This window comes from Lissotriton vulgaris, chromosome 8 (assembly GCF_964263255.1).
Source record: "Lissotriton vulgaris chromosome 8, aLisVul1.2, whole genome shotgun sequence".
Classification (NCBI taxonomy): domain Eukaryota; kingdom Metazoa; phylum Chordata; class Amphibia; order Caudata; family Salamandridae; genus Lissotriton; species Lissotriton vulgaris.
The window spans coordinates 1,486,616,030-1,486,629,201 of record NC_141696.1 but is presented as its reverse complement, the minus strand read 5'-3'; the positions used below and the strand labels follow the sequence as shown (position 1 = coordinate 1,486,629,201).

At 42.4% G+C, this 13,172-nt stretch overlaps 1 protein-coding gene across 17 annotated transcripts in view; it reads right to left on the bottom strand.

Annotated features, from left to right (window-relative positions):
• POU2F1 (POU class 2 homeobox 1) overlaps positions 1-13,172 on the bottom strand; it is a 693,535-nt gene that overhangs the window by 443,853 nt on the left and 236,510 nt on the right. For all 17 annotated transcript variants that reach the window (XM_086935563.1, XM_086935552.1, XM_086935555.1 and 14 more), the window contains 2 exons: positions 11,761-11,823; positions 6,041-6,141 (listed from right to left, as the gene is read on the bottom strand). In XM_086935563.1, the coding sequence (XP_086791689.1) occupies positions 6,041-6,141; positions 11,761-11,823 (164 nt within the window). The remainder of the gene's footprint in view (positions 1-6,040; positions 6,142-11,760; positions 11,824-13,172) is intronic.

The following is a 13,172-nucleotide window of genomic DNA, read 5'->3' as shown; positions in this document are numbered from 1 at the left end:
AGTAATAGATGTAGTGGATATCATATCCATAGAAGAAGAGGTTGAAGTAGAGACAGTGGTCACTGGAGAGGAGACAGTAGAAGTCTTACTCACAGTTTTCTTTGCCGGATCGTTGGTGGCTGAGGCTCCAGAGACAGAATGTTTGGATCTCTGTGAAGAGCCTGAAGTAGAGTGGGAGGTCTTAACATGCTTTCTCCCCTCACTTGTTTTATCCTCTTGAGACCTCGCCCTCTTGCTAGAGGTAGAGGCTCTGTCGTCATCATCCGTGGAAGAGGACTTAAGCCACTAAAGGACTCTGGCCTCCCTATCCCTTAAGGTCTTGGCAGGGAAGGTAAGGCAGATCTTACAGGTGTTTGCCTCATGCTTGGGATAAAGGCAATAAATGCAGTCCTTGTGTAGGTCATCCACATGGACCCTCTTCTTCTCGCATGTTCTGCAGGGTCTGAACAAGGCCTTCTTGTCAGACATCTTGAAGCTCTTGAAGAAAAAACTGAGTCAAGACTCAGGGAGACTCCCTTCCGCACGACGTGCGGTGAAAATCTGAGGAGAGCTGGCTCTGCAGGGAAGGTTCTAGAGGGTGCTGTGAGCTGATTGGTTGGAGCAAAGACTTTGGGTCTTTTAGCATAATGAGGTAGATAGGCTACTATAATATAGGCCTCAGGCCTTTTTCTAGGGCCTACTACTGCAAAGTGCTTTTGGCACTGCTTTTTTATTTACCGTGGGACTCCCGCCTCGACGACGGGGAATGATTCAGGCATGTGAATCTATGAAAGATACCCCAATACTGGATAAGTTATTCAGTTATTTGGGTAGTATATTAGTATAGTTTAATACGGGATTTGAGAAGTGAACATGTTAGTCTGTTAATTTTGATTGAAAAGGATATTGGAGGGATAAAAGAGTGAAAGATTATTTTTTTAGGGCTTAGCAATAGGAGGAGGCATTTGGATTGGTAAAAAGAAGTTTTGGAGGGGAGGACTCAGAGGAAAGAGTTTAGAAATGTTTGTTTTAGGGGATCGGTATAGTAAAAGAGGTGTCAGATGATGCAAGGAGGGGTAGAGAAGGAGAGAGTCTAGAAAGAGTTATTTTGGCAATCATAATAGTGGTTTGGGATTTGGGATAAATGAGAGTGGATGTAGAGGATATATTGATAGATGTATAGGATGAGAGATAGGGTAGTGCATTGGAAGGAGTAGTAGAGTGTATGTTGTGTGTAGGAGGGAATGAAGTAGAGGTGAGAGTGTTTATCTTAGACTGGTTTGTTGCAAGAGTTACAAAGTGTGGTGGTGTGCAGTGTGTGTGTGTTGTGCGTTAGTGTTATTATGGTAGAAGGGAGAGAAGAGTTTTTTTGACAACTGATGGAAGGATGATAATACCTTTGTTAGTGATAAAAGGTGGTCTGTTAGGTGTAATTACAGCAGGGAGGGTGTGTCTGAATGGGATGTAGTCATGTATGGTGTTGATTGGCGTTGTGTTAGCGGTATAGGATAGAGTTGTGTACTCTTTATCGGTGGTGGTGGATATGTGTGGTAGTTGGGATAGTAGGGTGTGCAGATGTGGTTTGGTTGAGTTTGTAGTGCAGGCTGGTACATTATTCTGTGCATAGTGTTGTGCGTGTTGTACATTTGGGGTGAGTGTGTTGCTCTGTTTGTGGGTGGTGTGGGCTGGGTATTGCTAAATGAAAAAAAGGGCAGCATTTCTGGCCCTAGTCCCGAACAGCCTCAAACAGGATACTGCCCTTGTCCTCTCTGCCCTTAGCCTCGCCGCCCGGGCTGAGACGCACCAAGCCTGGCCTTTTTTTATAGCCCTAGTAATCAGGTGACCCCTTCAGCCAATGGGAACCCCAGCCCTAACACTATCCAATCACAACACTAGCCCTAAAATCTAGAACCAATAGGAGACCCGGACCTTACAGCCAATATTAACCCTAGTCCAAGCACCCAATCAGTTCAAAAACTCTGATCTCTACGTCCAATAAAGGCCCTAGCCCTACCATTAGTTCCAAAACAAGTCCATGAAACCAATGGCACAGGTAGCCCTTGTCCCTACTTTCAATAGAAAGCTTAACCCTACTCTAAGTCCCACACCTAGTCCAGCAACCAATCTCACCAGAAGCCCTAATCGCCACTTCCAATTAAAGGTCTAACCCTAGCCCCACCCTACACCCAACAACCAATAACATAGGAAGCCCTAGTCCCTACTTCCAATATAAATCCTAACCCTAGTCCTAGTCCCAACCCGACAATGATTGAATCACAGACCCAGAAACCAATCAGAACCCTCAAATACCCAACCAATGAGGACATTAACCCTAATCCAATAGAAACACCAGATACAACCACCAATCACAGTAGACATGTACCAACCACTAGCAGACCATATAAGGTCCCAGCGACCTCAGGCAAGGCTTGCTGGCCAGGGAGTTGGAAGCTGCTTCTCCTGTTCAGAATCTCCTTGGAGACAGACCGGCTCAATCCACACTTTGTACTTCAGCAGGTAAAGGCCTCACGAACTTGAAATCTAACAATACTGTTTGAATAAAACTTTACTCCCCCAGCTGGCCAAAAAACAAAGTGCACAGGCCCTAGTAAAACACAGTTTAAACAGCTCACAGAAGCACCCTCCGATGCAGAAAATCCCTGTTGCTGGGGGGTGGGTGGGAGGCAGGGGGTGGTTTCAATGGCTTGTGAACACAAAAGGTGGCTGGGAGTGCACTGTTTTAACAAACAGGTCTTAGCACAGAGCAAAGGAGAAATTTGGAGGGAAAACAGATTTGTCACCAAGGAATGAGCGGGACAAACTACAGAGGTTGGACTGCAAATCCCACAATTCAACACTCTAAATGGAGGCAATCATGGGCAGGGAAAACCACAAGTTTAAAACACAACACAGGTGATAAAATATGCAATTACAGGCAGACTAAAACTACAATTTTTAACTGTAACAACCACAGGCATAAACAGTAAACACAAAGGGAAAATCGTTTTTTAAACAACTTTTTGTCTTGGGAAGAGACAGCACTAGTCTGTCTCCTTACCACTTCCTGGACTCTGCTCACTTCAATCTGGGGCACAGGTAGGCTGCAACTCACAAGATGGAGGAGAGTGATTTGGAGTGCACCCAGCAAGGCCTTAAGGGGCCTGGGCAGGTGTGAGAGGAGGGCTCAGACATGCCTGGTAGCTGAATAGCCAATGGTCTGCTGGCCTGGGGGTGGGGGCTGGGCAGCTACTTCTTCTGTTCAGAATCTCCTAGGAGACAGACAGGCTCAATCCACACTTTGGACTTAAGCAGGTAAAGGCCTCACTAACTTGAAATCTAACAATACTGTTTGAATTAAACTTTACTCCCCCTGATGGCCAAAAAACAAAGTGCACAGGCCCTAGTAAAACCCAGTTTAAACAGCTCACAGAAGCACCGCACCCTCTGATGTAGAAAATCCCTGTTGCTGGCGGGGAGGCCGGGGGCTGGTTTCACTGGCTTGTGTCTTGGCTTTATAAGTAAAAGCACAATACTTGATGAACTTGTTGAGAAAGTATAAATACTGCTGAAAGGGAAACAAAAATTCCCAGAATGCCAACGTGAATTTCTGGTTGTTATTTTTTACGTTAAAAATCTTATCATTGAAGTAGTGTGGCTCACTGGTTAGGGGCGGCAGACCCGAGAGCAGAGGACGGCCCGGGACCTGGGTTCGATTCCCGACGCGGCAGGTTTCTGGACCAAGGTCAGCGGACTCGATAATTCTCTCGCCTCGGTGCCCACTCTGATCAGCGATCACACTCGGCAACTCTGGGCACTAGCTTGCCTCATCTTCACTAACGGCCCCACCAGACCGCCGGGGATGCCTGGTCTCACCCTGGAGATACCCATTAAGGGACCATCTCTCAGGGAAGCCAGGAAGGGTTTCGCAGCGGTCGAAGCGCGGAGGTACCCCTTCGGGAGTGATTCCTGCGCTATATAAGCACATAATTAATTAATTAATTAATTAATTAATTAATTAATTAATTGTCACAGACATTCACCCAACTATAAAGTTACTTTCAACTTTGTTTTTCCATTGAATTGCTAAGGTTTTTTTTTTTTTTACAACTATTAATCATGCTTCACAACACAAAAAACAGTTGTCTTTCGAATCAGCTGGCATGTTGCCAAAGGTTGTTTTCAACTATTATAACAACCAGACTTATGTTCTAGTTTCCCCCCAGTGATATTCTACTATGTACACAATCTTCTCGACGCCACAAGAGCTCCAAGGATTACATAGACATGACCGAAGCATTCAGCAACAATTCTTGTGAATGTGCTTTTCAGTTCTCATGAATAAAGGCAAATCGGTCATCTAAGAGATGGGTAATGCTTCAGTGGTACACTGATTACATTGTGATGTGGTAAATTGATCGCATTCTACCAGGAAGATCAGGTATTGTTCTACATATAATGCCAACATTCAGATTGCTTAAATTTACAAGCAGCGCTATCAAAAAGAGTTCAAAACGCTGCAAACATTGCTGCTTGGATTCGGTTTCCAAAATTAATACGTAGGTTGCACAATCTATATCCGAAATCCACGTCAAGTACATGTCTCATCTACTACAACCTTAAATAGTTAGTGCTCTATCAATGTTACCCAGGATGGAGTCACATGCTGTAAGCACATTCAAGTGTTAACAGTTTTGGGATAGCACAATGAAAAGTGAAATGGGTGTGTCCTAAAAGGTTCACGATCAGGCACAAATGCCCCTCCCCCCCAACGCCCCACCCACCAGGCAGGAAAGACATCAATGATGCACAGGAAATTCAAGCAGCAACAAAGCCCTGGAAGCTGAAGCAGCAACAACACCTCGAAGTTCACACAGCAAAGAGCCCTGAGACCATGAGCCCAGAAAGTTCAGGAAGCAATGAGCATGGTGGCAGGCAGCTCAAGCAGCAATTTCACTGCAGAAGCAATGATGAATCTCACCAACATAAGAAATTACTGGCAAGTGTAAGCAAAAATACTCTGCTTTAAAAAATTACCTGCAACACAACCAATAATCGCAGTCAACGAAAGTAATGACAACACCAGGCCACAGAAGCAGCACAGGCTCTATGAAGGTTACTGCTACAAGCAGTTTAAGCAGTAACGAGTCTATAAAGTGCTCATGCACTAGAAGTTCTGAGTGCCCAGGCAGCATAAGTAATTATAGAACCAAGCAGCACTAGTACGGGAGATTCCAGGAGGAAGCAAAGGCAGTAGAAGAAACAGCATCAAGCAACATAAGTAACAATTACCACAGGATGTACAAGCAATAAAGACTCCCAGCAGACTAAGCAACAAGTAACATGAGCAATACAAGAAATAAATACCACAAGCTGTTTAGCACTGGTATCCCCAGGCAGTACAAGCAATAGTGATATCAACGCAGTATTAGCAATATTGATCCCATGCATTATTAGCATTAATTCTCCCATGCAGTATAAACAATTGCAATAATTAAAAGCAATAATCAATGTTTACCCCAGACATAACATCCAATGCCACGAGGCAGTGGAAAGCAAATTCGCACAGGAAAGCCTTCGCAAGGCTATTTCTATTGAGCTTCCTCAAATTTAACAGTCATGTGCACGGTCTGTTAACCTTCATGTAGATCCAAGAGCAGAGGGCCTCTTGAGCAGGTCCCGGAACCTGGGCTAGTGTCGGGAAGGACTTCAAGAGGTGGCGTGGAAGCAGTAAGGAAAGAAATCTGCTTACATTTCTAGTCACTCTGAAAGATTATCTGATTCCTTACAGTTGAAAACCACTAATTTTACTGACACATGTTGTAGGGCTCTCTTCACTACAGATGACTAAAATACAATATATAAGCCCACTGCAATATCTCAGACTAATCTTTTCAATAGACCCTTAAAACTGTGTTGGTCTCATAACTTTCTCGGACGAAGTAGAACAGTAACAGACCACATCAATCACCACAAGGGCATTAACATGGTGAAAATACAAGCAAGTATTTTCCTTAATGAAACAAAAAAAACGTTTTGCAGAGTGATGACTGCCTTATCATACCTGGTGGAGATGTCCAAGGAGGGCCTGGGCTTGTGCTGTACTGATTGCTCCCCCGACAGGCACAGGTTGCTTCTGAAAATCCAAGCCATTCGAATGTGTGCCTACATGAATAACATTACATATCAGAAACAATTTGGTACGGTTTGAGGTGATATCTTCCGATATTAGTCAGAAATCAAGATTTTCAGGCTAAAAAGAACTTCTGTTGGCGGACATCTTCATAGACATGACTATGATGCTATATTATCCTATATGATGATTATATTATGTGCTTCTTTCATAGACAATAGAAAATATGTAGCAAAAGAAACATGTATATGACATGCTGTACTCGAGCTAAATAAAAGGAAACAACCACCAACAGCAGTGCAAATAAGTTTAATGACACCAACCTCTGTTATTGCACATTAGTTATTTACAAATTTAGCATCACTGAACTTCAAAAGAGATCTTTTAGTGAGAACTATTTTGCACATGCCATAGTGTGCCTAGCATCATTGATCCCTCACTTTTAATGTTCTCGGCAATAAAACCTCACGTTTTACAATCTTTGGTCCTTTTTTCTTTTTTACCTTTGGCAGGCTTGTTATATGCCTTCAATCAATCACTACTTGTTAAGCACGGGGGGGTTGCAGTCCAGTCGAAGAACCAGGTCTTGAGATACTTCCTGAATTGGGTCAGCCTTCTGTGCTACTTAATGGTGACACTTTGAAATGAGCCTAAATGAAAGGTGTTTCCTCCCTACTAGAGCAAGAATACGGCAGAGACAAGCAGGTTTACAGCTAAACAAATAGTTTCTTACCTGTCGCTGTTGTTTTGCAGCTTGAAGATCTTTCTGGATTTACTATCCTCTTATTTTCCTTGTCTAGTGGTGGGCCTGAGTTTGTGGGAACGTTGGCCCTTTTCCTGGCTGTCGCTGCAATGATGGAGTCAGCCGTGACGGATCCTTGGATGTATGGAGGATCTTTAGAGGAGTGTTTGTAATTTGTCTTTGCCCTAGGTGCGACAGACCTGCAGCTTGATGGCTCCTTGAATGCTTCCCTCCCCTGGTCCAGGACACTTCGTAGCATGGGAAGGAATTGACTCCTAGTTTGAGTGGGAAGCAGTGTCTCTAAGAGGAAGCAGGCTTTTGGTTTTTCTTCCTCCAGCTTCACTCCATATGCTGTTGCTGCGTTCCTGATGACCATATTGTAGATGCCAATGTTATCTGGCAACAAAGGCCTCTAAGGGTAAGTTTCCACGGCCTCTTCCGGGCTTTTGGCGTCTAGGTCCTGCCAATCCAGGTCTTGCGCCACCGAGGATGCCAAGCCCAAACTTGTGTGTTGGTCTTCTTCGCCTTCCTCGTAATAGTATAGGCCCTCTTCCTCTTGGTGTTCTTGGGGCTCCGGAGTTTGACGGCTCTTCGGCGTCGAACTTCTCTACGTCCTCAACGATAGTCGTCGGCTTCGACGGGATGGTAAACCTTTTCATTCGCTCGTCGAATTCTCTTTTCCTTTGCAGGATTGTTGTCCATTTCGGCCTCGAGCCTTCTCTTCTTCCTCTCCATCTCGGCAGCCTGTTCAGCGTCGAGTGTTTTGAACAATCTCTTCGATGTCGATGTTGCCTTCGGGTCCTTTTCTTTCGGCGTCGAGCGCGCCTTTTAGGGGACGTGCTTCGACGACCTATTCTTTTCTTGTGTTTTTGCCGTCTGGGAGTCCTTTTTGAAGGATCCACTGGGCTGTTTGTCCTTGGATGCAGCTGCGGTCGTCGAAATTATCGGCGCCAGTGCTCCTTTCGAGGACTTAGACTCTGTTTTTCGAGAGTCTGACTGTGACTTTCGAGAGTCTGTCTGGGTCTTAGGAGTCGGCGTTTCTCCTACCTCCTTTGATGTTTTCTTATCAGTCTCTACGACAGTGTAGTCATCTGGTCCCTCTGCGATGTTGTCCTCTTCCTCACTGGAGAGGTCCAAGTCCCAAAGCAACGGAGGTTGACCTTGGCCTTGCATGTTGTAGTTGGCTCTCCTCTGTCTTTCGCTCACCCTGAGCATCTTCGGGGTAAAGACGGAACAGACGTTGCAATCCTTGCTCTCGTGGTCGACCGGTAGGCAGAGGTTGCAAACCGGATGCTGGTCCATCTTTGCGTACTTGTGGTGGCAATTGCGGCAGAATTTAAAAGGTGTTTTGTCCATTCCTGCGCTCAGAGGGCCCCCTGTGTGCGCATTCTCCATTGGGCGTCAAAGTTTTCGGTGTTCTCCACCTTCTTCGTCGTCCCAGCTCAGTGGTCTTGTTTTCTCGATGCATTCTACAATCCTTTTCGGTAGATTTCAGTCTCTATCTTCTTTTCTCCCAAAGACTCTGGAACCTCTCTGTGACGATCCAGACCCAACAGCGGAAAAAAGAATCTGAAGATGGCGCCCAAAGGTGGGAGCTTCCGCAGGAAGTGGGCCGACGTCACAAGGAGGACACCAAAAGGTGGGACGTCGACGCCCACCTGGGCTACGAAAAAAAAAAGAAAAAAAAGACTATGATTCCGGACCCAACCACTAGACCGCGGAATAATGCACAGCATAGAGAATCCAGAAAGATTCACGCTGCAAAACCCAGGCTATACATTCACCATCATAGTTCAGTCACTGATGTTCCTCAGTGTCTCCCTTTGTGCTTTTGACGAATGTTGCCTCGGAGCGCACAGCACTGTTTCCAACCCCATAGGTGGGATTAAAACAACCTAAAATGGCAAAACCAAACTGGAGCATTGTGACCTTACCTTCGAGGTAAAACCAAACTGGAGCATTGTGACCTTACCACAGGGGGTTCACACTTGCCCAATGATTGATACATGACGATTTCAAAACATATATCAAAATGAACAATGTGTACTTATTTTCAAGTGTTTGTCTCACTTGAATGGACAGGTCACAGTGCTTGGACAAAAGATACTGAATAATAAAAAATAAAAAAACGAAAGTGGAGAATCTTCCAGACCTAGCCACTAGTTGGCAGAATAATAAATCAATGTGCAGCTTGTGAATCTGGAAGAGATCCAAGCTGCAAAAAAAGATACATTGGAAATCTGTATTGATATAGTTTCTCTGAATTCACAAAGTGCCTTACAATTCAAACACAAAGACCAGTACTGCTACTAAAAAGGTTACCAACAAAATGCTCAGATTCTGACAGGAGAATAACACTGGAAAATTTGCCACTAGTGTATCTTGCTTTCATTTGTCATCCACAGAAGTTGCAAAAGTAAAAACTGCTGGAACTATGCATCAGGTTCATGTAAGAAAGCAAGAGTACTACAAATGGTTGACTGATCAACTTGAGCTTCGGAATTAAGAGTATGCAGGATTACCCATACTGCAGCTCTAACATTTTAGAAGTAGGGACTTTCTTGATGGAAAAAACCAAAACCTATTTCAGTGAATAAAGTCTCTTGTAATTCTACTCAGCAATGGATTGTACCTCACTAGTATTTCTTGTCTAGGTAACATCAACACAAAAGCTGGGTTGAGGAGCTCGAGGTTTTGGATAGTGATAGCAAAAACCATGCAGCTCTTCTAAATGTTGGCAGCTCTCTTGAAGCAAAGAAGGCAAGATGTACAGAGATCTCTTATTTGCAAATGCAAACCTATTTTGAAAATAAACGACAGATGGTTTTAGAGCAACACTGTGCTCTGTGTGCAGGGATATGAAACAGGGCAGACCATTCAATGTCTCTGGAGTGAGGTTAGCTGTGTAAAACAGAGTAGCCAGAATATTTGTCAGAATTAAGCGATGTGATTAGATTACATGAAATTAAAAAGATTCATCAAAACACCTCTATCATCTGGGCTACGAAAAGCTAAAAACATGGATATCAACATACCACTTAATACTTGATGTAGCACATATATTTTAACCAAAGTATGTCAGAACCAACTTTTTAAGGTTCTGAGCAATAAACTATGTTGTTCCTCACTTCTAAAATCAATCACACTTCCATCAGGAGGTCAAGGATTTGGTCTCCAGCTATGGACAGAGGTTGTGAACAATTTCTGGCACGTTAAAGAAATACTTTTTTGGAGTCTTGCCTGGGATTAAATGTGTTGGCAAAAAAAGAAAGAAAGAAAAATCAGGCAAATCCATAACGTTAGCAATTGTGAGAAAGACCGTATCTATAATATCTCTACTGCTGCCTGCTCACAATGCATACTGCTGACACGAGCCAATGTGTGTGGATGAAACATGAAGATAAAGCAAATAGCACTCTCGTGAGGAATGGAGAATCTTACTTTTCACAGTATTTACTCAAATGAAATTAACATGAAATACAACAAAGTCCCATGATAGGAGATAGTTCAAGTCGGAGGTGCAAATTCTTCTTCTGAAACAGATTTCCTAAATCTCTGCATATTTCTACGTTTTTCACACATTTTGCATTTTTTGCAGTTCTAGAAACGACATACATTTCTATAAATATTTCAATTATAACTGTTTTGGAGGATACGTATGAGATTGATGTGATTTTAACAAAACAGTGCAATGGGTTAGATACAAATTGTGGTTCAGTACTGAAACTGAGGTAGTTGATAACACATGAACAGTTAATGTCAACTGCACAGTCGCATCATTGTCAGGCATTGCACTATAAATATATTGATTACTAGAACCATTCTTTCACTCCACAATGCACTGTCCCTAAGCCCATTATTTCCTTGTTCCACTCGTCCGTGCCACCCTCACTCCATTCAATGACACCCTCTCTCTACTCATAACTGGCACCCTCGCTGTAATCTTCCTTGCGCTAAGACCAGACTACTCAACAGAACCTACATTTGCATTGTGACACTTTTTACTAGCAACCACATCTTGGTGCTCACTGGGATTCGCATCCTACTATCCACCGGACATCAAATTACTCACTGGTTCTTTTTATCTAGTTTTGGGGATTAATGCTCAGGGTGCTCTGCTACTGGACAAGACAGTATACTGTGAATATCTTCCACCAGAAAGATTCACGTCTCCTGCATGCAATTGGCAGGGCTGCTGAAATTCAGTGTTGATGCTCAACTCAAAACCGGACTCTTATGCACAAAAATATGTGCAGTACAACCAAATGGCAAACAGATTTTTTTCTCCAAATCTACTTAAGTATCTTCGTATCACAGTTTGCACAACGCAGGCAAAATGTTGATTACATTTAATATACATGCACAACTCCAAAACACGATTCCAACAGGAATTACAAGGGAACTAGGGAGGTAAAGCGGGATGGAAGTAAATCACTGTTGTTCAGTAGGCGTAGGAAGAGGCATGGGCAGTAGGACAAAGATATTTGGATAAGAAAGCCAAAAGCTTACACTACATACAGGAGTCTTCCATGAGTTTATGGATTAATCTCGGAGGTCAAGCTCATTCTATTGCAATTAATCTTTAGGCTTTGATGAGAGGGTACCAACCCACAGATCTGCTATAAGCCTAAAGGAAAGGTGGTACAAAATTATGAATAAATGATGCTTAATTCATGTACATAATATGTTTCATAGTTGCAAACTATGAAACATTCAGCTGAGGTTTTGCATATGCTTAGTGTCAGTTTGCAAAGGTATGGCACATGCCCCTTTTTTCACATCCCTTCTCTATAGCAAAGCAATAACTCAGCCGTACGTTTCAATTTTCATAAGTGCTCACACTTACAAGGGTTAGTTTTTGAAAACCTCAATAAAAATAAAGAAAATATTTTTAACTGGACTTTTGTACCTGTGTTTCCATCCCCACTTTCTGTTGAAGCTTTATTTGTTTCCGAAGTGTTCATTCTTGAGTCTGAAATTATAAGAATAAGGGGAAGGGATTTAAAACTTTTTTTCTGAACAAAATATTAAATGTGTGGCAAGAAAGTGAGCAGAAACATGGGTGTTGAGAGAGAAAAATCCTGGGTAATGCATGAAAGAATATAACAATGATTTCAAGGGATTCAGTCCAAAAAAAAAATCATCATACATTATATGTTCGTGTTATGAAGATCAAAGGTTCCTATCATACAGATTAGAATACATATCTTCCAGAATCAAAGAATGAAAAAAAGTTAAAAGCAGGAACCCAATATCATTAAAAAAATGTATTAACACCTGATCAACATTTTTAGTAAACAAGTGTCCAAATTTCCTGAAAAGTTAAGGCAGCACCGTGCTCTTGACAAGTAAAACAAAAGTTAATCCACATTAATAAAGCGAGCAAATGTATCTGAGCTCTGATTAATACATCTCATTAAGAGCTAAGAAAGATCCAATTGGTCATAAAATGCTTTCCTATGTGAAATGTATATGTAGTCTCACTATTATTAATGTTTTGACCATGTTAGATTAAATCAGCACGTCTCATCAGGACAAGGGTATGCTGTCTGCCTACAACCTAAATGGAGACAAACAGGGTCCAAGAAAACAATTTTAGAACCTAGAAACTATATTAAAAATACAATCAAACAATACAAATTGAACATCTGTGATGGGTTAAGACGTGAACTAGATGTAAAAATGAAAAAATAAATTATTAGATTTCATAAAAACTGGTGCGCTCTAGTTGTAGTTATACTCAATTTAAAATTCACAAAAACCTTTAACATCCTAGTAATTTTGGAGTTAGCCATAACTGATACATAGCTATTTCAAACCATAATATCCAAATTAACAATTTGTAGCTACTTTAAAGTGTTTATGAATCACCTGAACCAACAGGTCACAGTGCTTGGACAAAAGAAACTGTATGAAATCATGCCTACATAGGACAGACATCATAAAATAAAAAACAAACAGATACTTCTCCCCACAAACAGTGAGTAAATAAGCCTGTTCATGGGCTGATTAGCTGTCAATCTACAACTGTTTAGCATGGGTCATAGTTTGGGAGGACGAGAGCAAAGAGGTTAGATTTAAGTCCCTGAAGGACCTCTGTGGCCCATTAAACAAGGCGGCTAGTTGTCTTGCAAGCCATCAACAGAAAATAGCCTTTCCTGCTTAGTCTATAGTTAAGCTTAATTTCCCCATGTACCGGATAAAAAAACACACCCAGTCATGGAGCAGTAGAGCCTGAGAAACAAAACTGGCAGATAATCAAAGAGACAATGTTTGAAAGACAGTAGAAAGTTTGTGCACATAACTCTTATTTAACAGGTA